Genomic DNA, 27,172 nt, shown 5'->3' on the forward strand with positions numbered 1-27,172 from the left:
AATAATATGTGTACATCTAAAAATATTTATATATACTCTACCAGAAGAGATCAGAGAAATAACATAAATAAATAAACTGGAAGCAGGAGAAAAAGGACATATTAAATGAGTGTTTCAAGAACACTGCCATGGACCATAAAAACTTGACTGAATTCAAGAGCAGTATTATTAGTTCAGCTAGAAATATCCTTGGAGATCCCATCTTGGGCAATTCTACAGTAAAGGTACTAAACTTGGAAAGGAACAGCACACAGTGAGCAAATGCTCTTTTATTCAAGAACTGTCACAATTAGACTGAAATCAGAGGGAAAAAAAAAAAATATCTTCCAGTACAATTAAAAACTGAACGGAACTTTGAGTCCAAGTGACCCCCTGCACATTCTAAATGAAAACCCAATGATTAAAGAACCTTCTGAATTTATGGCACAATCTTACACCTTTTGTTCAAATGCGTTAGAAAGGGCAGCTCTTCATATGAAAAGACAGATCGCTGAAAAGCCCATGTTAATGACCACAATAAAACAACTTTGAAATCGTTTTCTGTGTGGTAACATTTCACCTGGAGCAACCCCCCAACAATTTAATATTTACCAGTATGCATCCATAAATACATCAAAACCGCTGTAATCATAAATAGAGGAAGAATTTGGCTACTTAACAGCCTCAGATTGCATATGGTGTCTCAAAAAAAAAAATCCATCAGAAAGGAAGATACAGAAAGGTCTTTGTTGTAGGAATGTGCTTGGGTACTTAACTATAATCATGTAAACAACCTCATCAATACTAATTTCAAATTTCCTTTGTATATATTTTGATAGCCTGAATCCATAGTTTTTCTTAGCTTCTCCCAACATTTCAGTAAAATCAATCCTTTGTTCACAAAGGATGTGATCTCATTTGTTTTCTTCCAACCTTGCAAAAAGGCATCCTTTCTGTTAAAGTTATCAGTGTGACTGACCACATTTCTCATAATTTCTTTCATAATTATCTCAGCAGCAGCAGCAGCGAGACCAAATTTCACACCGCTGAGGCAGCTCACATGATGGCACTGAATCCAATCAATGTTCATCTGGCTTTAAACTGGCTCCAGACAAAGATTTGCTTGATTCCCATCCCTCCTCAAGCTACTTCAGTAGTCAAGCTGTGAAGCCCAACATCACACACCAAAAAATGGCCAGTGGATGTGAGAAAGGAAGGCACCATTTCCCTCTGCAATGTGCCCTGTTAATCTCTCTCTCTCTGAAGCTTCACATTAGCAAGACAGTGACACAGAGGTATAAACGGCTTCTGGTAAAGTTGATTAAAATACAGGAGAGGAATTACTAATATCTGAAATACATGGCTTCATTTGGATTGCTAATGGCATGGGAACAGGGGGATTGAGGCAGAGAAGGAAACCTGATAGCCAACAGATCTCAAGTCACGTGTGGCTCATCAAACAGCTGATGTGAGCCTAAATTTGAAGTGTGGAAAAATACTGGAGGAACCCATTAATTAATCAGCTTGAGAGCAGCACACAGCTGACTGAAAAACTCCCTGAAATGTGTCAGCAGCGTGCTGTCAACCTGGGAATGCCTATCCAGTAGACTTTCTTGCAGGGAGATGTAATGGAGCTTCTCTGACAATTCCATTCCACAGCCTTGTCATTACTTAGACTACAGAATGGGTAGTGAAGAAGAAAACAGGTACATTTTTAATCTCCATAGGTATTGTAAATGTTTTTGAGGCACACCCCAGATGTGGATGACCTTCACAAATTAGGAAAGAAGAACTAAATCAGTAGAAGAAATAGCTAGTGTAAGACTGGAAAATAGGGAGATCTAGAACACCCCAAACCTAGACTGCTCCAGATCTGCGCTGCCCAACTCAACAAGATCTTCCCAAACTGGGAAAGCAACATGAAGAAAAATCTAGCTGAGCAAGGGAGCTTTATTTCAGACAATGATACCCAAGCAGTTCTGAACTGAATTCTTAAAAAGAAAAAAAAAAAAATATAAAGGTCCAGGGAAACTGAAGAGTTCAGTAGATAACACAAAGAGGTGTGAGAGTTCTAGAAATCCTGTAAAAGAACTAGGTTTGCTTAGTGTGGGGAAAGAGAAAAGGGAGTGAAAATATAACACCCAGTGAGCACCTGCCTGCCACGTCCACCAGGAGAAAGTAACTGCCTGGTTTTCAGCAAACCAATATTGCAAAGAAGTTTGCAAAGAAATAACAAGTCCTACCCCGACCCCTCCCTGCCAAACGTTAAGCACAGTTACAGGTAATTGCTGAATACACATACTTCAACACCAGCTTAAACAGAGTCTGTTAACTTGAAGTGTTTTAGTGGAAGGGTGGGAGCAACCACTTAAACACGGGCCCAGTGCCTTCAGGGCTGCTTCAGGTACTGAAGATGCGGTGACAATTTTTTGGGTTTTCCAGGGTAAGAAAACCAAGAAGCTCGAGAATACAACCCAGCAGCAACAAACACAGCAATTAAATCCATGATCTCCTTCAGTGGCATTCCCAATAACATGGCAACAGACTGTATTCCTGGAACAGAATCCTCCTTCTTGCATCTGCACGAACAATTATACCAAGCCCACGGACTCCCAATTGGCAACGACTTCTGTCTTAAATAACTAATGCAAATTTAGTAGCCAAATACATCCGACTTCTTTTCTGAATCACTAATAAATACCGGTTTGTAGATGAGAGATCACTATCTTGGCCATCCCCCCTGACGGAAGTTTCTCTGGTAACAAAGTTAAATATTTCCAAAACAACGCCCTCTAAATATGGCTACAATTTATTGGCGGTGTTTTCAAATTAGACAAAATAAGCACCCAGTGCAACAGTCGGATACTGTTGTGCACAACACAGGGATTTTAATATGGAAAAATGAATGGAGTGTGTATATCAGTAACAATAAAATAGGAATGATACTGCCATGATTCATCGACCTAAGATTTCCGACTAGCATTTACAATGGGCTCGACTGCTAAAACCCTCAGACCTTTCTTTGGAAAGTGCCTCTGAAATACTCTGAAGAATGCTTTTTATAAATTGCACAGCATTTTAAATAACACATTGCCCATATATGGCCTTAAGGCACAAAACTTCTAGTTAGTATAAACCCCAGTTTACACGTGTGGAACCATATCAAGAAGAGTAACAAAAAAAATCAGCAAAACATTTAGAAGTTTTCACTGATACCACGTTTGTAAGTGGGACACCCTGATTTTTAGCAGTTTTTTTAAAAATTGGTGCTTTAGTGAATAACCACCTGCAGTGCTCATGTGCTCTGAAGAATCAGGCTCAAGAAAGGTGCTACCTGGCACCCAAAAAACTCACAAAGCACTGGTATGTAAGTGGCTTGAAACATGCTAAAACAGCATTAGAAGCATGGTCTAGTGTCCTTACAGTCTGGTCAATGCACCAGACACAATCTCTTCTCCAGAATAATCAGTCAGCTAAGCACAAGGAAAAAGGCAAACCCAAATCCAAAGTGGAAGTGATGCCAGGTGCCTGCACAGTAAAATGGTGAGTAAAATGGTGCTTCAGATGAACTATGCAGCAGAGAAGCAGGTGATCACCCTGAGAGGATATGTCTATGATTCTCAACACCTGGTGCACTGTTTAAGACTAAACCTTACCAGGGTTCCTATCAGAAAGCACTTCTATATCTGAATGCAACTGGAAGGTCTTCCCAGATAAAAATGCTTCTGCTGCTGACATACCACCTGGCAGCTCTCCATCCATCTTGCTCCTCCTCCCCTGGGAGGGAGGAACAGCAGAAAAAGGAAAGAACAGTGTCCTTGATAAAAACGTATCTGGAAGAATCTCCTGCTGTTCCAAATGACCACCTTGAACGGCAGAACCCTGCATGCTTAGGTGGGCAGAAGGATCAAAGTTGGATCAATAAGAACAACAAAAAATGACTGTGTTTATTCAAGATAATGGATAGTAAAACACTGGCTTTTGCTGGTTCACACCTTAAAAGGTGCTGGTCATCTGCTCAGACTGCTACCTGGAGGAGGTTACTGAGAAAGCAAAGCTTAAGATTTCTCCTGCTGCTGAAGTTATTAAAAAATGCAAAATTACCTCACATTTCTTTGGCCAAAACCACTCCCTGTTTAAATACAATGAGTTAGCATCAAGACCCTTTCATCATCAGGATACAAAAAAATGGGGTTTGTTCCACATCTGTAGAAGGGTTAAAACCACCATAGTGTTGCCCCTACTGCTGCAAACAGCTCCCACTGGCAGGATCTCTCTGAGCATAATCTGTCACAAGATGAGAGAGTATTTCTGAATAACAACCCCTTCTGCAGGAATATAGATCTCTATGCAGAAACCATGGCATGTGTGAGAGAAAAAGGAGCAGATAAATGAGATTTTGCTGACGTTTCACAATCGCAAGGACAGACTCCGGCACAAGTGAGTGAGCACTTGATTCTCTCGTAAGGGCAAGATGTGATGTGCAGGTTGGTCTGTCTGCTGCCACCACCAATGCCTGGCTGTCTCCTTTTCCTGCTCTCAGTCCCTCAGGGACTGCTACAGTCATATTTGTCTGGCCTGAGCAGCCCAATACGTCACCCTGTCTACCGGCAGCGAAAGTGCAGCACATCCTAAAATCAGGGCACGCGGTCAAACGTGCCCAATCAGTAGTCACATTTGCCTGAAGAGAACAGGGTTACGAGGACAGAGGTTTTCAAAATCTAGGTGGCAGGGATGATCCATTATTCCTCGAGGAGGGGAAAAAAAAAAAACCAACCCAACAACAGGTAAGTCATCCGTCATCATTTCCCTACCCCGGTATAATGGTATCACCTCCCACCGGACTCAGATATCGGCAGCAGTGGCTTGTAATGTGTATGTGGCTGTCGCCAAAATACATCACGCTGCTGCTATACAGTGATCCCTGTGTAATGGTGATCAATTCTGCCTGCTGCAGCAACACCATCTGCTTTGCTCCCACCGTAGCACGCTCCACACACACCGTGTCTGCTCACGCTGCTGCAGAGCCCACCGGGGCGCAGGCGGGACAAGGCGATCCCAGCCACGCTGGGGACGTTACTATGTGACAAAAACCAAACGAGCTGCAGAACGTACATCTCTCCTCCCCTAGAGAAACAAGCAGCGTATATAAAAATACACAACTGATACAGGTCAAAGGAAAATAATAATAATAAAAAAAAAGGGTATTGATGATGTGCTGCATCTGTGATGTCACGCACATATAGCATTATAGCAGGCAGTTCCACTCGAGTATTCAGTTGCTACATAATCTGTTTAATTTAGCTGCGCTGAATGACATGTATATTGTAATTTAGCATCCAGCACTGCCTCCCATTCACTCCCCACACAACTACAAATACAAAATGTTCACACAACTAGTGCTCTGGTACAGTGCGTGACCAAACACAAAACACATTCACCACAGCCAGCGATCTTTCCCCAGCCCAGGCACACAACCCAGCCATCACACTTAGCATCATCTACATAAAGAACACAAAGAACACACCCCATAAACAACATCTCTACCGTCTCCCTTTTGCAAATCCCCCCCGAGTTCAAGCAAAGGTGACAGGGAAGGCAACGCAGGCAAGCAGCACATGCAGCCCCGTCCCTGACCACCCCACCATCAGCTCCCATCGTGCTGACAAAATTACACATGTGGGAATATAAAACATCCCACCACTTCAGACAGATGTTAGCACACACACACACACACATCCCTTCTCACATGGTTATTTACCCCAGAAAACCTGCTGCACACTTCCGACACAGAAACAAATTCTCAAATACACCTTCCCCAGCATTTGGTGCCTCCTAACCTGTGTGTCAAATCCATTTTCTACCGAGCTACTCTTCCTTGCTGGGAGTCCATCTCCTGCGTTTTCTTGTCCATTAGAAGATTTGAGAGGAATCTGGCTGGAGTACAATGGCTTCGTCACCTCCACCTTGCTCCCAAACTTCAGGTAACAGGGCTGTGGGATGGTCCTGGCCGTCGGGACATGCAGGATTGGAGCAGCGCTGTGGACGGGTTTAGGTAGTCCCGATTTCATTTTGGAGGCTACCAGGATGGCTGGCATTTTCTCTTTCTGCTTTCCTAACACGTTTTCTGTCAGCAGCAGCAGCAACGGCAGAGACAGCAGGCAGGGAGAGAGAAAAGGACACGTTGGGGAAGCTGCTCTGCACTAAGGCAGGCTGGTTTGCTGCAGAGATCTCCAAAACCAGCTCAGAATTTGAAACCGACAATAAAATCAACCGGGGAGAGGAAAAAAAAAAAAAAAGAAAAAAAAGAAAACCACACCACTTTCAGCCTAATATATCTCCCAGCTTTATGCCAGCCTTCCACCTGTTTCCTCTATTTTTATTTTCAGTTCTTCACCACTGTCCTCTTTCCTATTTCTGCTATTTAACTTGCTCTGTCCTTTCTCTGTCCGACTCCTGTAATTTTCTTGCCTGGAAATGAGAGACTTTCACTCCATTATCTTGTCACTGCATCTCCAAAGTGAGGCAGCCTTTGGAACAGGAAAAAAAAAAAAAGGAACCTGCTGCTGCATATGCTTCCCCTTCCGTACTCACTAGAGAGTGAGTGAGCAGGATTTCCAGCTTAAGATGTCTTTCTTCAGTCTTAGCCAAGAAGCAGATGTAGCTCAATGTGTTAATGACTGATGCCCTTGGATACGAGCCTTAGAGAATCAAGCCTCTTAAGCCTAAATAGCTGTGAACAGGACAACGATGCTGTAACAGAAGGAGAAACGTCCACTGACAGCGATTTTAAATCAAAATATGTCAGTGACCACAGGATCTCCCGGCTCCCCCAGTGCTGAGCATGAAAAGCTGGAAAGGGCGGGGTGGGAGGAAAATTTAAAAAAAAAAAAAAAAAAAAAAGACCAGAAACAACAAAAACCAAACCCCAAACGATTCAGCTGGCAGAGGGAAGGGAAAGCAGCCGGCAGCTCATGTTCCCTCCCGCAGTGGAGCGGGCTCCCGCCCGGCGCTGCTCGGCGCATCCCGGGGGGGCCGGGACCAGCCGGGCGGGAGGCGGCGGCTGCCCGGCCCTGCCGGCACGGAGCGGGCAGGGCGGGCCCAGGATTGGTCCTGCCCGCTCCGAGCAGGAACAAAAAAAAATAAAAAAAAAATTAAATAAATAAATAAATAAAAATAAATATCTCCCTCTCTCCGCAAGGGGAGGAGCGGCCTCGGCTCCCGCGGCGGGCAGGGAGAACCGCGGGGCTGGTGGGGTCTGGAGGGATGCTCCGGGGGGTGGTGGAGGGATGCTCGAAGGGGCTGGAGGAGATGCTCCCGCGGCGAGCCGCGGAGCCGTTTTTCTTTTTGAAATTCAAAAAAAAAAAAAAAAAATTCAAATCAAAGCACCTGGAGGTGACTCATTGTTCGTGGTTGTGTTCGGGGAAAACTCCCGCTGCCAGCATCAACAGGAATTTGAATAAGCACAATGAGTAATCTGGTCCTATTATAGCAACACTTGGCTTTGGGGAGGCTTTCGGTGTCACAGGTCCCTCCTCACGCCGCTCCGGGGATGCCAAGGATCCGTTATGGCCCCCGGATCCCCCCATTCCTGGCCACCCTGACACATTTCTAGAGCTGCACATATCCCTCTTCCTGCCCACACCTGAGCCATCCTTGACAGCAGAGGATTATCAGCGTGGAAATCAAGGCACCAAGAGATGCCTTCAGACTGTATGAAGGGGGGGGTCTTAGCACCAGTGGCACAGTGGCCACTTTTTGGGTAGCCTGTAAGGGCAGGCAAAGCTTTTGACTTACCTCTCACCACAAGAAAGACATTGAGGGGCTGGAGCGTGTCCAGAGAAGGGAATGGAGCTGGGGAAGGGGCTGGAGCACAGGTGTGATGAGGGGTGGCTGAGGGAGCTTGGGGGGGGGCTCAGCTTGGAGAAAAGAAGGCTCAGGGGGGACCTTGTCACTCTCTTACAACTCCCTGAAAGGAGGCTGTAGCCAGGTGGGGATTGGTCTCTTCTCCCAAGTGACAGGATGAGAAGAAATGGCCTCAAGTTGTGACAGGGGAGGTTTAGGTTGGATATAAGGAAAATTTCTTCCCTGAAAGGATTGTCAGGCATTGGGTACCCAGGGAAGTGTTAAAAAACCATGCGGATGTGGCACTTGGGGGTATGGTGTAGGGGTAACATGGTAGTGCTGGGTTCACAGCTGGACTTGCTGATCTTGGAGGTATTTTCCAACCTTGGCAATTCTGTGATTATTACAGGGAGGGGAGAGTGTCTCAGAATCGATATTCTCAAAACCAACTTGAGACACAGAAGAGAAAGGTGCATTTAAATCACTTCCTCATCACAGCCCCAAACAAGGGCACTTCCCTCATCTCCTTATTATCACCTCATCCACTGCCTGAATACTGAATCCCTGAACCATTGCCTGGGTTCAGAACCTTGCCTGGGTGGCAAGGACAAGAGTAATCCCAGCAAAGAGAGAGAATCAGAGTGATCGGGGTTGGAAGGGACCTTAAAGGTCATCTCGTTCCAACACTCCTGCCATGGGCAGGGACACCTCCCACTAGACCAGGTTGCTCCAAGCCCTGTCCCTGGCCTTGAGCACTTCCAGGGCTAGGGACAGCACATCCAGAGAAGCCATGAACCTACCCTTGAAATATCTGAAATATACAGTGGGTGAGCATCCAACCCACAGAGCTGCTGAGCAGGACACAGGAAGCCCCCACAGCCCTGCCCCAACCAGGCTGCAAGCAGTGCTCAGGGAAGGCTCAGTCATGCTCAGTGACTCATTTCAAGGGGAGCTGGGACACCTATTTGACTTTTCCAGAAAGTTTTAAATGTGCAAACTCCAGTTCTTTAGATCTGAGATCCTCTCAGATAGGAAAATGAGGCATTTCTAGACTGTATAGTAGGTGCCTCCAGGATTAGGCAGCAGGACTAGGAGAGCATTTTAGGAAATGGAATGAGATGAGATCTGCATGCTGGATCCTTCTGCAGATGTCATCTCAAATAATTACCCAAGGCTACGTAGTGAATAAGTGGCAGAACTGAAAATTAAAGTCAGAAATTGCGCCCCACTCATTATAAAGTACAATTGTTCCACAACATCGCAGCATAAAGTGTAATTCAAGTTCCCACCTTACACATAAAGCTCACATGTCGAGTTTTGGTTGTTGCTGGCATTTTTCAGCACATCTGCTTTCACATGTGCCTGTTCTGCAGGCTGTTTTGTAGTTAACTAGAAAACTGGAAGTATTTTGGCAGCCGTTTTTATAAGCAACTGCTTTTGCCCCCGTCTCTTTATCCACCGATCTCAGACTGGAAACTGCACATCCCTGTTCATCCATGTCACCGAGATCCCACTGAGACAAATCTTCTAATGTTCTGTCATAGCCAGGCACAATGTCAGCTTAAACACAGCTATGCACAAAATTTCAAAACCCTACAACTCCATAAAGAATGTAAAATTTACCATCTGAGAGGACTGGCAGTCGTGGGAGCAGAAATGTGTCAATGCTCCACCATTCAGTGCTGAGAAGTCAGCCTTGCTTGCTAAGAGAAGGTTGTGCTGAAGTAGGAAAAACTTGAAAAAGATCCAAGTCTGAAAACAAGGCTAATTTTAGGTCTGTAATAAAATATAGTAAAGTTTAAAAGCAATTAGAAGATCCAATTGACAGCTTTATGCTCTGTTCTTCACTCACATGTTTTACGAGGTTCAGGCCACCAATCCCCGATGGACACAATTTGCCAGTTTTTTGTTGTTCTGTTTTCATCTTGGAAAACTGGCTGTGTTACAGGATACCAAAAGAGCCACAAAGTTAATTTGACCAAAAGGAAAGGATTCCTTTCATTGCTCCTTCAACAATTATGGAATCTGATCCTTCGATGATGGTGAATTGAATATTCTACAACTCCTTCAGACACTTAAGGGAGTCTGGCTGATTTCTCAGCGTGCAGTCCTGTCTTCTGGAGTGAAGGTGGTGTCTTCTGAACTCAGTCTATGCTCCTGACAGATATTTTGCCAAATCAATAAAAGGGAACACACTCCTTACCAAAGCTTAATGTAAATTCTTGGTAACATATTTGAAGAGTGACCTGGAATTACTGCTCCTCTGACAGATTCAGTAAAAAACAGCTATTTAAGAGAAAAGTTTGCATTTAATAATAACTTCTGTCATCTAATATCTGTTAGGGTTTTTTTTAATGTTATACAAATTTTGCTATCTATATATCTAAACAGCACAGCAAAATGGCACTGAAATGCAAGCTACTGTATCCAATGGCAGTGGTGTCTTCCTATGAGGTCATAAATTACATCACATTCCAGGCATTATCTATAAAGATGGGCAACATCAATTTCAGTCTGTCTTTGGAAGTGACTCGTTTGTGGTTTGTTTTGGGGGTTTGGGGGCTTTTTGTTTGTTGGGTTTTTTAAAATAAATTGATTTTATCTGTCTTTAAGTCTGGGATTTTTAAAATAAACTACTTCCCTTGGACAGTCAATGGGATCTGGGAACCTGCCTTTCTTATCTGTTTTGAAAAGCCCAACCAGTTTTCCCTGCCCCTGTTTTGAATCACCCAAATTTTTGTGTCCAAGCTAGGAGTAAGTAATCTTAAAAAGCAGGCAAATTATCTAAACAAAAAGCAAGAGCTTCATTCCTTCCTGCCACAAATGTCAGATTAGCCACTAACTAGAGGAAATTCCCTTGCAGTTTTAAGTCTGATGAGTATCTCTGCCTGAATAACCACAGCATCCCCCCCCTTATCTGCCTGTAGTCCAGCCAGCATCCACCCACTCCACACGTGGGGGAATTAGGGAAGAAAAAAACCACTACAAACAAGCACTTTACTTCCCTGTTAGAAATAAAAACCAAAACAACCCACAACGAAACCATAATAAACCCTCGTGACTGGGCTTATACAACTGATTTTGAAGCTCAGGAGGTATCACTGCTCCGGATTCAGGCCGTGGCTGCTTTAGCACCACGTAGTGTCAACTCGAGTGCCAAGACTCTGGTGTTGAGAACCGGCTTAATACTCTCAAAATTTTCCTGAGCAGACTCATTGTGAGCTGAAGAACTTGACACATCAGTGGAAACTATTTGAACACTCTGTCGTTCAAGAGCTTGTAGGCAAGTCAGCACATTGCCCAAAACAAAGCCAGTAAACAGAACAAAAGCCCAGGGTTGACTGCTCTTGAACAGATGATCTTTATGAATGAGATGAATGTTTCTGGAACAGTAAAACTACTGAAGCTGCCTCCACGGCTCATACACTACCAATCAACAACTGAAGAGGGTCTCTAGACCCAAGGGGAAAGAAAATGCCTGTGAGGATTGCATGTGGATATTGCAAGTAAAATTAAAAGCCTGATGAAATGTAGCAAAGGATCAGAGAATCAGACCTTCCCTTTCAACTTGTGGTTAATATTCATCCTCAGCGAAGCCAAACGTTGCATTACTGTAAGTGGAAAAGCTATGTAGAATTATGCTATCAATTAGAACACCTCATTAGCTGGTCTGGTGATTCAGAACTGCTGACGGAACTAAACTTAGGGCTCGAAAATACCTTGATCAATGTTACCCCCAGCTTTTAGGCTGAATCTGAAATCTCACAGAAAATCGTTTCAAGCTGATGGGAATATTCCTAAAATGTCACCAACCACGTAGTGTCAAAATCAGAGGGTTTAACTGCACTCACAAAACCCTTCTCAGCAATCCTCACTACTGCCAGGCAGCCAGCTGTCCTATAGACCGTGGGCATGTTCAGCTTTGGCACAACTCCATCAACTTAAGTGAAGTTATGACAGGAATAAATATGGATCTATTTTTGGTGCTGCAGGCACTTTGCACATTCACATCCATCTTTTGTCTCTGATCAGTATTGAATATGGAAAGGCCTGATCCCATCTACAGATTTACACTACCACCCTATGAAAGAACCCATAGAGGTGTAAAGGGGTAAAAGGTGTAAACCCCCTAATTTTTGGTTGTGTTCCCTCAAGGGGAACAGTAGAGATTAGAAAGAAGAATGTGGATAGAAGCATTATATAATTTGGCATCCTCTCATCACAGCAATTATAATCTGTACATGTGAGTTCTTTATATAGAGCAGGGAGAAGAGGAGGAAACCTTGGTTCTGTTCCCAGTTCTTTTGACAGAAATCTTGCCTGCATTACACTAATTCTGATTTAAACATCTCTTTTGTAATCCCCTGACATGTCGCTAATTCACACTGGGTTTAATTCCACCTCATTTTATAACAGTGTCGAATTTTAGCAAATACACAAGCCGAGTTCCACCTGGACAAGGACACCCGTTACACCCTTTTTCTGAAAATACACAGGAAATGTCACTAGCCACACCAGTGATACAGGCAGATGCCACTGCATGGTGACAGAAAATGGCACCATTTTAAATGAGCATCTTCTGAACAACACTCACGTTCGATCTTGTTTCTGTCCCAGAGCACTTCACGGGTCTGTGGTGCAAGCATGTAGTGGTGCTCCACTCAAAAGCTCCGTGCATTTCTATTGTCACAGCAAGTGCACAAGCACAGCTTTGAATTCATTATGTTTGCATTGCTTTTGGATCTGTAGCCGTATCAGTTTCTCAGAATCTAATAAAAACTGGGCTCAGGTGTCTGGAGACACACACATATTGACAGGGATTCCGGGATGGGCTTTGAAAAGGTCCATCTCTCCGACTGTGCGTGTAAAGTTCATTCCTCAGACTTAACAATCATCAGGAACAGGACTGGAAGGCCTGAGGAAGGCAAGAGCTTATTCCAGTTAATGCTTGCTGTGGTATTGCAAGATTTAGATGCTTACTGTTTGTCTGTTCAGTAGTCACAGCAGTGACCACTGTGTAAAACAAATACACATGAATAATCTTTATGACCCTAACAGAGTAGCTCTGTCCTGCCAACCTATAGCTCACCTTGGCTTACATAACTCTTAATGTCTCTGACTGCAAGAATAGGCATCATCTTTCCATGCCATTAGCAGCACCTGGAATAAATATTTCAACACCATTTCGGAAGGATGCTTGCAAATCACGTCTTCCTGACAGAGATGTGCATCTGGGTATTCTTAATCTATTCGTGTGTCCTTTGTTTCCACAAGGTTAATAGTACTGGCTCCTATATTATTTTATGCCTGATTTGACATTGCCCATGGCTTTGTGTATTTGGAAAAGCAAAGAAAACATCTGTGCCTATGAGAATATCACAGAAGGAAGGTGATGATGATGATGATGATGATGATACAAACACCACAAACCACTCTTGACTTTAAGAACCATCAAGTTAAGACAAAATATGAAGAAGAGGGCCTAAAAAAAAAAAAAATGCTCTCTTCCCTGTGCTGCTATTCTCCCTCCCTTCTCAAGAAGTGGCATGGAAAAAACAACCACCACTTGCAAGCTGACAATCTCACATCATCAGGTAGTCACCTTCTGTAACCTTGCTGTCCCTTACTGGCATGTTTCACATACACCTGCTCTGTCATCTGGAAGAGTTGTCAGAGTCTAAAGGTAGAAACCATCTGAGAAGCAGATCAGAAAAGGCTGTTTTTCAGAGCCTTTTTTACAACTGGATCTGCTTAAGCATTCCAACCCAGCCTCAGCTGCCATCAAGCTCTCCCACATCAGCAGTTCTGAACAAACACAAATTGGCCAGATTATCATTAAGCAACTTCAGCTGTTTTGTAAAGACCAAAGTATCACTATTCAAACTAAGTGGCAAGAAGCAGATTTTCACCCACTCCGAATCAGTGTAGTTTCTCTACAGCCAACATCAGAATGGGACTTCCAAATTAGAAATATTTATCAAAATCTTCTTTACATAATGATTCCAATCCTATCTTACACTCACATTATCTCCATTCCCACCAGCACCATTTCCTATCAATTTGTATTAAAAAAAAAAAAAATCTTCTTGTGCACTGAGCCCATGCATCCAGTTCAGCTGGTGCTGCACAGTGCAGTCCTGGAGCAGTGGAAGAAGTGATTGTGGTGCTCAACAAGTGCCAGCTGATATCAGGGAATGAAAAATACCATCCCACACTCGCAGGCTTTGCCAAGGACACTTCACAACCCAAGCCTGCAGGCAGCCACTCTCTCCCAAAAGGGAGCATTTCCACAGGGCAACCATTCAGGAGCAGTTCTCTGCCAAAAGCCACCTGCAATGCACCATGTAATGTCATCATTATTAACTGCAATATTCCAACAACCAGTTATTTCTGAACATGTTACCAGAAAAAAAAAAAAATTTACAAACCTAGATTTTTCCCAATGATATAAAACACAGTAAGTGCTTAAACAAACAATGCCCTGACCTGAATGCTGCTTACCTCCACAGCTCCTTTAAAGACAGATTTGTCCTGACCTTGATGTTTATGGAAAACAAAAGCCCATCCTCAGCAGCTCAAGTTTGGGGTGCATTAATGGTCCTACCGAAATTCTTAAGTCAAAAATTTCAGCAACACTTCTTCAGATTTACACAGATGTTAAGTCAACCATCAGCCCAACAGCTGTGACCATTCTTGAGAGTCAACATCCCAAAAACCAATCTGCCATCTCCACCTCTAACACAAGGGAATTTGACAAGGATTATCTACTCCATTAACTGCGGAAAAAAACCCCAGCAAAAAGTACTGATTCATTTTATATCTAAAAAAAATCACATGTACACTTGAGGGAGAGGTTCACTTGCACCTGCTGAATGTCACACTCAGTTCCAAAGCAGAAAGCTTAAATGATCACTTTGCAAGAAAGTGCACAGGAAATGGGTTAATAGAGAGATTAAAGAATAACTAACACAGAATAATCAAAGCTAAAGTGCTGCAGGGCCTATACACAGCCTCATGCATGCCAGGATCAAGCTTCCCTTCTCAAATTTCCTTATATTTCCTTTGTTCTCCAGTTCTCCCATTAGCAAACTGATAACTGATATTACTCCTGCTGTTTTAACACTGATTTTTCTCAAGCTTTTGTAATATCCACCTCCCAAAATCGACATAAAAACCCTACAACTCAGTGTTGTCCTAATATTTTATTTCATACCAATTCAAGGAGGTTCCCAGTGCAATAATGAATGACATGTTTGTTGCCTTAAACAGCTTTGATATTTTAACATTGAATCAATTCTCTTTTTTTGAGGGGACAGGTTTCCTGCCACCCTGATATTTTTCTCATGATGCTTCACTGAACTCACATGGTTTAAATCTACAGTATGAAGACCTGTCAGCATTGCACTTACTTTACACACCCCATCATACGATTTTTAATAACACTGCTCCCAGTGTCTGGAATATTTTGGGAAGGTGTCAGTGTCAAAACACCACACAGCCCTAATATGCTGTATCACCCCCCCCAAGGAAGATCTGGCTGATGTTTATCACAGTAAAACAAACAAGAGGCAAGAGGGCACAGCACCCAGAGAGGAATTTTTCTGTATTTCATATTTCCACGTGCCATTTTAGGAGTAAGGACATTATAATGTACAACCTCATTCTAAATCACCTCCTGCATGAGAACTAACACGAGCTTTGTTTATTCCAATGGTAAAACAACCTGCATCCAAGCTATTCCAACTGCCTAGAAACTCAAATGATTCCACTGCAAAAGCAGTTGTAGTCAATCATTCCTGTCACAACATCACTATATTATTGGCTGTTGGCAAATGGGTCAGCTTGTCATGGGCAAAGTACTTCTCAGATGCTCCATTTCCCTCCATCCTGGTTGGCACAGGGAACAAGGACGTTCCAGCTGCTCGAAGAGACGCTGCCCAATTTCAAAACGCATCCATCTGTTTAACTTCCTAAAAACCACTTTTTAAAAGAGTCGGGTACAACAAACACATCTGCCACCTCAGCACGTTAAAAAAGATCATCTGGAAATTGACTGGCAAATTATAAATCTTTTCATACACGTGTAACATCTGTTCCACCTTCGGTTATAACCCAAGGCTTTGCACCTCTGGCTTTCTGAAGAATTGAGGCAAGGCTGGCCTTAGTTGTAACCAGCTCTTTATCTTCTTATCTCACTGCTAAAATTTGTTCAGGAACAAATCACTGGGCATCCATATATTCAATTTGGTCACCAATGGAAGGCTCAGCTGGATAAAGTCTTGAGTACTTCGGTCTGATCTCACAGCTGACCCTTCCCTGAGTAGAAGGTCAGACTGAAGACCTCCCTGAAGGCCCTTTCAATCTGAACTAGCCCAACTATTCCCAAACGAAATAAAAGATAAAATAATGATTTAAAAAAATCCATTAAGATGCACTGGAAGAACCTGAAGTGGGAATTAGCTATAAGCAACAGTCTGGCCCATCACAAGAAAATGTTGAGGCGGGAGGGCCAGCAGAAGATATCAGCACATCACACAAATTTTACGAAGAAAATGCCAGCACATGTTTAAGTGTGACTTTTCTTTCAGTTCTTCTCCCCCATCTCTCACAAACACAAATGTGTTATCACCTTGAATTACGTGAACAGATGCCTACACCTGTGATTTGCAATCTACATTAACCCAACCTGCATCAACAGCCATTGCAAAGCACAAAAACATGTCCATGAGCTACAGGCCGAGACGGGCCTTTGGAAACAGAAATTAATATTTGATACACAATACTTGATCAAAACCCTTGAAGTGCATCACTTTGCAGCAGCACTAACACTGTTCTGTACGCACACAAACGAGAACCCAAATTTTCTTTGCTGTAAATAGCTTGTGCAATTAATGGCAGTTCCTGTCTTCTTCCAATTACAGACTCAGGATAAAATGGCATATTAAGTTACCTCATGCAATTCTGGACCACCTACTGTTTGAAGAGCAATTTGAGGATGTGCTGCTGCTGCTGTTAATTATCAAAATTAAAACCTGAAATAGCAAAGTTCACTTTTAAAAGTAAGATGATCTCCTATTGCAGGCATAATTTTCCAATACTTTCCCCTGCCAACAGTTATCACTTTTGTCTGAGATTTCTGGACTGAAACTTTGAACACAGAAATGCCATCATCCACAAAACCTTTCAAAACATTTTGGGTCACCATTTTGGGTCTTTCAAAACAAAGCCATTTATTTACCCTTGGCTAATTACCTTTTAGTCTTTCTGGACAGACAGAGAGCAAAATATTTGTGTTCCTATTTTGTCTTTTCTTTTACATTTTCAGACAGCTGCATCCATTTCCAAAATCCACCACGATGTTAGGAAAAAAAAAATGTCTTCTGGACAATATTGCTGTTTGTACAGCAATAAAAAAATTACAGCTATACATTCATGTGCACACGCACGTGTATTGTGAGCTGAATAAAAATGTGGTGATGTCTAACTTGACCTGAGAAAACCAGAACAGCACTTGGACATCAACAGGAAAAGTTCAACAACTATTTGCAACACAGCATCACGAAGCCAATCCCAATCTCTCTCTTAGACTGAGCTGAACAAGCATTTCCAATTCAGAGGGGTAATTAGCATTCCATAAAAAAATCAGAGCACGAGCAAATACCAAAGCTTTAACTTGGCATTAGCAGAGATCAATGAGGATTCATGGCTGTAAACCCACCACGAGCACTTGCTGCCCGAATACACTGGGAGTGCTGGGACAAGCAGGACTGTGCCTACGTCACCCACGCTGCTCACGGGAAGCTTCAAACCTCGTTAGGAAATAATTAAATATCAGGTATCATTCTTGTAAACATCATAATCATTTTTTTAAAGCTGACTGAGACTTCCCACTCCAACACCTTGTTCTCAGCTGATGATTATTTTTGTCAAACGTTGACTCTCTGGTATGAAGCATTCAGTGCCAGAGCCCACCTCAGGCTGAAAATTTTGGAATGCTTTAGCCAAAATGCCAGAACCAAGGTAGAACCATCCATCATCACTCAACCACGTCCAAAAACACCAGTGACCTTTGCTTCGACAAGCTCTGGCACCGCAGAGCTCTGAACAAGGGACTCAAAATTAGGCAAGGTAGTTATGCTGGTGCCAGAAATAAGTTTAACATGGTTTGTCTGAAAACACACACAACACAGCTAATTTAAAAATCACTCCATTTTACACATGCTCCATAAGAACACTCAAATCCAGCAGCTAAGATCTTCCTGACCAGGCCCTCAGCTGAACTGAGCACTCCACAGCCCAGGGGAACCAGAAGAAACAAAAGGGATTTCTAACCATAAGAGAGGATAACAAGCCTCAAAAATAAAACCTGTAAGTGGGGCTGAGAGCACGGATTATGGCAGAACATGGAGATGGAAGCTGGTTCTGAAGAGAAAAGTGTGAAGAGCAGAACCAACAATGGGAACCAGACTGGGATGAACACCCAGGTATAAAGAGAGAGATTAGCTTTAGGGTATGAAAGCCTGAACCTCTAAAATACTACACAGTGTATGCCCCAAAATCAGGTTCATATTTTATGCATTAAGTTAGTAAAACACTAATTATCATTTTCCCAGTATTTCAGTCCCTGATTTACATAATAGAGATTATGTGACCCCCATAATGCACCAAACCTCATTCAGAGATGAGGTGAAGGGACATTATTGCTGGTACAGTATTTAGGTATTGAACTGACCAGCACTATGCACTGGGAAACACCCAAGAGGAAAAATCCATGGGGGGTGGGGGTGGGGAGGGAATGAAAACACAAATTTGGTGGTTAGGGAGGAATTTAGTCAAGTACAGTAAACAAATCCAAGAGTTTCACATACTGTTCTTTTTTAATTAAGCATACTATTAAGCAACTTCTTGATAACTCACTGCTGTATAAGGCCAACGTGGGAAAAAACAGTGTATGATCATGCCCTTAAAAAAGTATCATCATGACAAAAACACTTTACATCACAAAATGCGAACAGCAGACATCTGGGACACGCTGCTTTTGGCTGTTCCTAAACTTCGGATCCTTAACCTTAGCATTTCAGCAACCCTAATATTCTTTTAACACTTTGTTTGTTTAAGGAGTTTGATGTTGTTTCCCAGCGTGTGTCGGATGGTACATCAAAGAACCTCAGACAGTGGCACAGGAGATTCACAGTGGCATTATTTGGACGCTGTTTGTAACCTGGGAGGCCAGCAGGTCTGCACACAGCCCATCCCTGTGCCCCACATAAAACACCTACAGCCTTTCCGCCGTCAGCCGACAAGACAGGACTTCTCCTCACGCACGCACAGTGTCACCTGCAAACGGGTCACCAAACCTCCGACCCAGCCTCCACGGCAGCCAGGCCCGCTCCATGTGACAGCCTGGCACCAGGGCTTGGCAGGCACGCCTGGACAGCAAGCAGGCAGGGGGAACAAACAGCAGATGGCTTTCCCTATCTCCACAGCAATTTAATCGCGGTGGCCGTGACGACGCTGACGTGCCCCAAGGTGAGCGAGCTGCTCTTTGCCAAGGCCAAGAAGCGTTTTAAGGGTCTGCAGCCAGGACACAAACTGCACTTGCTCGGCTTGGACTCCAGAAGAGGAACAGAGCAAGGCAGATCTGGCCAGGTCAGGGGAAAAGGAAAAGCACTTTGGCGTTGCAGGAGCGATGTGACACTGGAAAGCCAGGAGTACGGGATAAGCACCCGGTGCCACTGCCCAGCTCCCCTGCAAACGTAGGCAAGCTGGCCTGACAGCTTGGCAAATGCCTCGAATCAGGCTGCCCAGAATAGAAACGAGTAAAATTAGTTGCTACTTTGGAAACGTATTTCTTCATTGTCTTTTTATGAACGGTAAAACCAGATAAAAATGTCTGCGCGCTGTCCAGGGCAGCGCGACAGCTTTGTTAACAGGAGGCCTTTAGATATTGAGATGTTAGCAGACAGAGATCTCATTCAAAGGTGGAAGCATTCTCCACTCTATAGTTAATGCTGATCTACGTTTGTGTAACCTAAAGCCAGGCTCCTCTGCAATAAGGGGAGGTGGAGATGCCATGACTGATAAGTGGGTGAATCCAAAAGGAAGGCAAAGACAGCAATTATCTTCCTGGTAAAGAACAAAGACTTTTAAATGTGTCATCTTTTCCCAGTCTTGATAGGAATTAGGAAACAAACAAAAACAATTTAAGTTGGTTGTGGTTTTGGCTCCCTAGCAAGACAAAACTTAAAAAAAACAAGCGTACCATGGTTGATTTTAGATTCCCTGGAGGGTAGAGCTAACATCAGTTCTCCAGGCTAGTCTACAAACAAGAGCTCTTTGACATATCTAGGGGACTTAACATACACGGATACAGGAGTAGTTAAAGAAAACAGCTGTAATTATTTCCAAACCTGTATAAATCACAACAGGGGAGCAGTTGGAAGCAGGGATAGAGAGCCAGAGTTTGACAAATGGAAAAGACAAAACCACTGGAAAAAACCTTTGGGATGTTGTAAGCAAGCTAATGAAGAGTAGAAATAAATAAAGTATGATAAATAGATTATATATAAAAATACCTATAAAGCAATCCAAAATAATAGCTTTCCCTTTTGATGTGAGTATCTGTTTTGATTTCATGTTTATGGCACCACCGAGCCCTAAACAAACGAGATGAAAAGCGGAGAGGGTTATGCAGATAACATTGTTAGGGAAGGAAGAAATAAAGGAAGGTACTGTTTCTCTTTCCTTTCACTCTCAGTATTTTGATTCCCTGCCCCACAAACAGGAGGGCGAGGGAACTCTAAAGCTGTTTGTGACTTTGAAAACTTGAGTTTTGTTCCCGTGATCCCAAAAAAAAACACCCCACCAAACGTTCATCCTCTGTACTGTGCTTTACCACCTAGAGCCAGAGCACAAAGGGCAGCGGTTTCCAACATGTGTGTGCACAGGCACACACACACAAACCTTTGTGTGGCAGAGCTGTGCTGGGAGCAGATAATTACAGCAAATAAAAGGCAGCTCTGGGTATAACAATGTGGAAGCAAATTCAATTGCTAAGGACGTTGGCTGCAAACAGCCTTCAGAAACAAAGAACCAGCCACATTAGAGCAATCTTTCATACTTGTATAAAATAAGTAATTGAGTCATGGACAGGGTAAAGCCTGGGGAGCACAAAGAGAGATCACAAGTCGAAGCTGGAAACTGTCCCGACGGTCCCATATTTCAGCTCCCTCTCTGCTTGCTATTCTTCCTGCTCAGGGTTTAAGCACAGCACCAGAGCTCGTTATTAGTCTGTAATCAAGGCCATTAGAGCTCTCGAATCCAACCTGAAGACGCACTGGGCAAAACCCAGCAAGGCGGCAATAACGATCCCCTCTGAGTAATCAGAGTATTGCTCCACGTGGTGCCGACAGAAAACGGTCCCTTTGTGCCCAGGCCTGCCAGAGAGGGCTCACTTGAGAGAGAAAACGTTATCTTACACACTATAAATACGTGAAAATAAGATTAGAGGCAACTGTTGTGACAGCAATTAGTTTGCCGTGTCAATACACCCCCCTCGCGCTCTGCCCGGATTTTTAGCTCGCTGGTGACTCAGAAGCATGAGTGACATTGCCAAATCCCCTACTTGTCTGCCTTTCCCATCCACTTCTGCTATCCAAGGACTGCCCTCACCCTCACCTGACTTCACTTCACCTATCAGATACACAGTCAAGCACCCTGCCAGTGTTTGGGAACAGTGCAAGAACAGGCTCCTTTATTGTCCTAGTTTAACTCCACCACACCACGGCAAATGTCAAGCAAGAGCAATGTTAACACAAAAGCAGACATTTGAAGCACTTCCAATGAAAATCAAATATAGTCACCCATTTTAACTCCTGCCATATTATTACTTATTATTAATAATCCTCAGCATTCTGTTAGATAATTATCTGCATTCATTACTCTCAGTAAGAAAGAAGCCACTGAGTGGGAGGGAAATAACCATTTTTTATTACATTACTCTGGGTTGGAAACTTAATAGAGTTATTTCCCAGATAACCCAGTAGTTATTTTTATTTGTGTGTAGTTGCCTTAACTATAAATGAAGATCCAAAACTGGATCTAAGATGAAAATTATCTATCTTTGGTGAAGATCCAAAACTATCAAGTAACTGCTCCGATATGCAAGAGGTTCATAAGGGCACACTGGAAAATGTAACTACTGACCATAAAGCTATTGATGGGCAAAGTATAGTCTACTTAATTCTTAAAGAAAACCAGAAAATACTGTTATGTCAGCTTGCCTCACAGTCTAAATTTGGCTGGACACTCTCAAGAGCCAAGGGTAACGTATTTCCCCTGGGATGAAGTTTTTTAAAATATAGGTAATGGGAGACAACACTCATGGGTGGTAACTCCCAGATTTGAATGAGGATGTACAGAAAACCTAAATCAAGACCTTTGTGCTCCCATTAGTTCTTCCAGCTCTGCCTCTGGAAGCACTTCCCAAGGATGACTCAGTATCTGCAAAGTAATTGTTCACCCTTCATGAGACACAGCAAGGGTTGTGAACGATGGAGTAAAACAGCTCTTACATTCTTTCTACCTTTTACCAAAGGGCTGACTTCTGCTGAGACTCCTAAATCTACAAGGACTAGAGAGGTCTGGCTGCTGCCACCTTTGAGCAGCACCAATTAGCCAGCAGACACGGTGGAAGGGGAGAGGGCAGCAGTGCCACGAGCAGATTGCATTGCCTACGTGCCCACCACCTGCGCAGAGCAGAGGGAAAGCCTGCACCCTTCCAGGGGACAGCCCTGGCACCATGCAAGACACTCCCACGCACACTCCCACTCCCAGATGGCCTCCAAACAACCCTCCCAACATTCAATATTTTAGGATTTTCAGTAATTAAGCCATAGAGCCCTAATCTTCTGCCTCACGGTCAGGAGTGCAACTCCCTGTCCTCTTGTGAAACAGCAAGGAAAAAACCCAAATGCAGCAGACAAGTGTCCCTGCCAAAACAAAAATAATTATAAATAAACATTCCTCTTCCTACAGCAAGTCACCTAAGCATTCAAAATACTGCCCATGAGTTTGTTCTGCTGACAGCTCTGTGTTTTCACCTGCTGCTTTTCCTCACCCTGAGTCTGGCAGGAAACAAAAGCAGGAAGGAAATCATCTGTGTGCAGGCAAGTAGCTGAAATTAAGGGCAACAAGGAAAGCAACAGTGCAACAAAGGCAGAGGCAATGTCACCCCAATACTACAGGCAAACTAAGAGCTAACGTTTCCAGCTCGCTTGACAAGCTCTCACGATGGGATTTGTATTTTGCTGTTGCTCACAATACAGCACCAGGACTCCAGTAATTCAGTGGAAGGGAAAAAGGCAGATACAGAGCTCCAGCCAAGTTCAGTGATGAGTTCCCTTAAGCTCGAGAACCTATAATTCAGGACACCTTCTTGTAGAGACACTGATATCAGAGTACATCACCACATCTACCCTGCAAATCTATGCACTGAGGAGCTGCTTTTGCTTTAAACCTACTGAAAGGTAAACCTTTCTTTCCTATCAGGGAATAAAGACAGTGAGCTGCAGGAGAGAATTCTCTCGATTTCTCTCCTTTCTGGGAAGATTGGGCAAAAAGCTTAATCAGATAAATTGAACTGTGTTAGAGATAGAGACCAGAGCTTAGTAAGCCCTCAGGTAACCGCTTGCATTTAAATGCCTGTAGCAACTCAGTAAGCTCCGGGCAACACAGACATTAAACAGGCCTAGCACAGAAAGACAAGGGCTTTTATGCTTGCCTGCTTGCTTTTGACAGTGGATACACAGTCCTTACATTCTCTAATTTACAATTTTCTCACTGAAGTCCTTTAGATGGAAGTTCAATAACAGCCTGCATTGTTCATCCCGTCCCATGATGCTGACTCACAGGCAGGACTGACAAAATCACCAGGACCAGCTGTGTGTGCCCCAACCCCAACCACACAGGATTCCAGCTTCCCATAAACCAGCCCTGGAGTTGCTGCAGTTCAGAGCAAGCTGTGCACAGGCAAAACAAACATCTGTGCTGCTCTAAAGCAGAAACAGCCCACTCGGAACTGGAGTGGTCCGGCCTCTGCCGGTTCACCTCTGCCACCCCACCCCAAAAGCGTCCTGGAGTCGTGACCCTCTGCTGCTCCCAGCATAAGTCACCCCATGACTCACAACCCTGCATTAGCTGGTACATCCCCACATCTGCCAAAACTTGACCTGCTGTTTTATGAGGCTGTCAGGTCACCGTGAGGAGTCACTGGAACAGCTGAATCACCCCTCTTCCAGCACCCTGGCTGCTGTCACTGTCCCAGCTCTGACTCTGTCCTTGCCTCCCTGCCTCACCACACTGCTCTGCGTGGAGCTGGTACTGAAGTTCCTGGAAGCCAGGAAGGCTGCATTACTGAGGCAAGGCATTGGGGGAAAAAAGGGGGTGAGCAGAGCTTTGTAGGCATTACCTGCAAAATTACTCCACCAGACTCTAAAGAAAAGTCAACAGAAAGCCAAACTTTACCATGGGCACAGCCACTACTTCAAGTCTGTTAAAAGCAAATCCACTAGAAATAGTGGCTCTCACAAGTTTAATAATTAAACCCCTAGGCCAGACTTTAGGGAAGGAGGCAAGTCCTAGTTATCATTCTATCTCAGCAGTCTCATGGAACTGAGAGACAAGGAGTAAAAATAAATCTGAGTGACAGGCTCCTGCTTCACATCTGAGGCTGACATCTAGCTATAACATCAGGTAAGTGCAGGATCAACATGATTGAGAGGTATCAAAGGAGAGGAGATGCTGTGCAGGACCAATTCTTCTCTCTCTCAAAGGTAAAAGATATTTTTAAAAAGGCTCAAGAATCAAAGGGCAAAAAAATCCAGGGTATAACCTTTTTTAAAAAAAAGACTATGCTTTTAAACCAGAAGTTATTCCAAGGAGTAGCCTCATAACACTGAAAGGACTAAAAACAGCACAACTGATAACAATATCCAGATCTCTCTCTCATAGATTCAGTTCAGCCTCACAGTTCTGCGCCAGACCATGCAGGTTAGTCTTCTCCTACCTCCAGTCCCTCTGCTCTTGCTCCTTAATCTCCAGATAAATCTCTCATTCTCATGCCATGCTGTCAGTAACAAATGGCATGAGGCTGGGCTAACTTTTCTTTTCCTTCCTGGCCTGCAATAATACAAATCACACCTTTACAGTTCCATCACTGCCTGCCTGTTTATTTCTCAGTGCACTTTACCCACTCTTGCCCAAAGGAAATGGGCTTCCCAGTTTCACTTCCTGGTAGACGTGAATAGTGAAATGAATCAAACATTTCAGGCTGAGAAATATTGCAAGGAAATGTTTCAATACCAGTAATTTTACTGAATAGCGAAGTAAATCAAACATTAAGCTGTGAATAGGGCAAGGAAACGTTTCAATACCAGTGATTTTTGCATCCAAGCTGAAAAAAAGAAACAAAACAGGATGAAAAACATTTATTGCCTGAGTTTTGCGAAAAAAAAGTGTTGCTTCTCTCTACCACCCTCACTGCAAAACACCTATTTTGGGACTAGCCAGCCATTTCCATGGCTCTCAGCTGGCATCTCCCATGCCATAACCCAGCCTCCACTGAGAAGCTCGCTGACCTTGTGTCCTGTTTAAATCTAAGTCAGTTGATCATTGTCATCAACAGGGCATGACAGAACCACCACCCCCAATCACTTTTTTTTCAAGCCTCCTCCTTCCTCCCTGACAGTCAGGGGAGCAGAGCTCAGAGCACACCCCTCCCAGGGGAAGAACAACGTGCTGGTTCTTACAGCTCAGCAAAGGGTGATTTCTAAACATTAAAAAAAAAAAAAAAATAAGACTATGCCCCTATAAATGGCCATTTTGGGGCATAAGCTGGAGTTGGGGACATCTTATCTTGGTGTGTGAGCAACATACACGTTCTGGAGAATATCCATCCATAAGAGAGATGGGAGTCTGGCCAAATGTAGGGAAGGCCTTTGCTAAGATGACAGGATGAGGTGCTTAAGCGTATGTATTTGAAGATGAGAAGGCTACAGGGGGGATCTTCTTGTGCTCTGTAAGTACCTTAAGGGGGATCACAAGGATCTGGTGGACGGATAAATTTGAACTAAGCAGCAACAGAACAACATGGGGACAATCCCAGGCTTTAAAATAGAAGTAATTTATATTAAACAAACCTGTGGTGATTTAGCCAAAATGGGCTGCTATCTGGCCACGTGGAATTTTTTTTGTCCAGGAGACCTCTGCAGCATATAAAGAATGCAAGAGCCAAGAAAATAGAGACAGATTGTTTGGATACCAGTGATATCTACGGATATGTATGGGATTAGATGCCCAAACACGATAATTTTGCTCGTGCATACAGGGCATGTGTTTAGCATCAGTAAGGAATATCCTTTATTCAAGTTACTACGTGGAGTCAGAGAGACAGAAACTTCAGGGAGATGGTAGGGAAAAAAAAAGGACTTAAGAAACGGATGTGGAGCATTTTTCTAGCACCCAACCATATAAACATTGAATTTATCCAGTGGCAATGTTATGCTACTAATTGCCCAACACCAGCTGTGAGGTGACAATGGTAGTGACAGGAGAAGCGATACCGGGAGCCGTGTGAGGCACTTCATCTCTCAGGAAAGCTCTACCCCTTGGATGTGCTAAACCCTTCCAGTCCAAACCATTCTCTGATTCTACTCCTTTTCCCTCTCAAAAACCCAAACAGGCTGCGAATATTATGTGCCAGGTACAGAGCAACTCACTGCAATCCTTTTTGAAGTGAAAACCTTGCCAGTGGCCAAAAGCTGGTGTTGTGTTTTTATTGGACTGGGAGCTCCCAATGGCTCCTTGCACCCGTTGAGATGAAATTTGAATCTGCTGCTGCTGTTCCGTCTCGGATGCCTCGACTTTCCTGCACTAAACATGAAGTCAATACAATACTATTTAAGCACTGGCCTAACTAGCCTGTGCTGTGTCCAGATAACTCAGCCTGATGAGGGATTACTTCCTGTGTTCGTGGCTGACAACACCCAAAGACATTCTGGGATCGTGCGGTGATAAAAACAGAACGATGTTAAGCCAAGAGCAAGGAGCTGTTAATTTTAAACAGAGGAAGAAGAGAGAACCATCCAAAAGTCGCCGAGGTTCGTGCTCGAGCCAGGAAATTTAAACAAAAACAGGCTTTCTGGCTTGGGACTGGCATCTTTGCTAAGTCCACTGAGCTCTGTAATCTTACCTGTATGTTAAAGTGCTGAAGCAATGGACTGGCACGTGTGATTACAGACTAATGGGAGTGTGACTTTTGTCCTCAGAGGATGCAGCTGGACTAAGACTG

At 43.6% G+C, this 27,172-nt stretch overlaps 1 protein-coding gene across 4 annotated transcripts in view; it reads right to left on the bottom strand.

Annotated features, from left to right (window-relative positions):
- NAV2 (neuron navigator 2) overlaps positions 1-27,172 on the bottom strand; it is a 362,557-nt gene that overhangs the window by 194,694 nt on the left and 140,691 nt on the right. For 2 of the 4 annotated variants that reach the window (XM_050335110.1, XM_050335109.1), the window contains exon 1: positions 5,820-6,948. The exons of the other annotated variants lie outside the window; for them this stretch is intronic. In XM_050335110.1, the coding sequence (XP_050191067.1) occupies positions 5,820-6,077 (258 nt within the window). In that variant the 5' untranslated portion in view covers positions 6,078-6,948. Of the gene's footprint in view, positions 1-5,819; positions 6,949-27,172 lie in introns of those variants that run through there. 4 annotated transcript variants of the gene reach the window in all.

The sequence above is a fragment of the Myiozetetes cayanensis genome, unplaced genomic scaffold (assembly GCF_022539395.1).
Source record: "Myiozetetes cayanensis isolate MyiCay16 unplaced genomic scaffold, myiCay2020 scf6-25, whole genome shotgun sequence".
Lineage (NCBI taxonomy): Eukaryota > Metazoa > Chordata > Aves > Passeriformes > Tyrannidae > Myiozetetes > Myiozetetes cayanensis.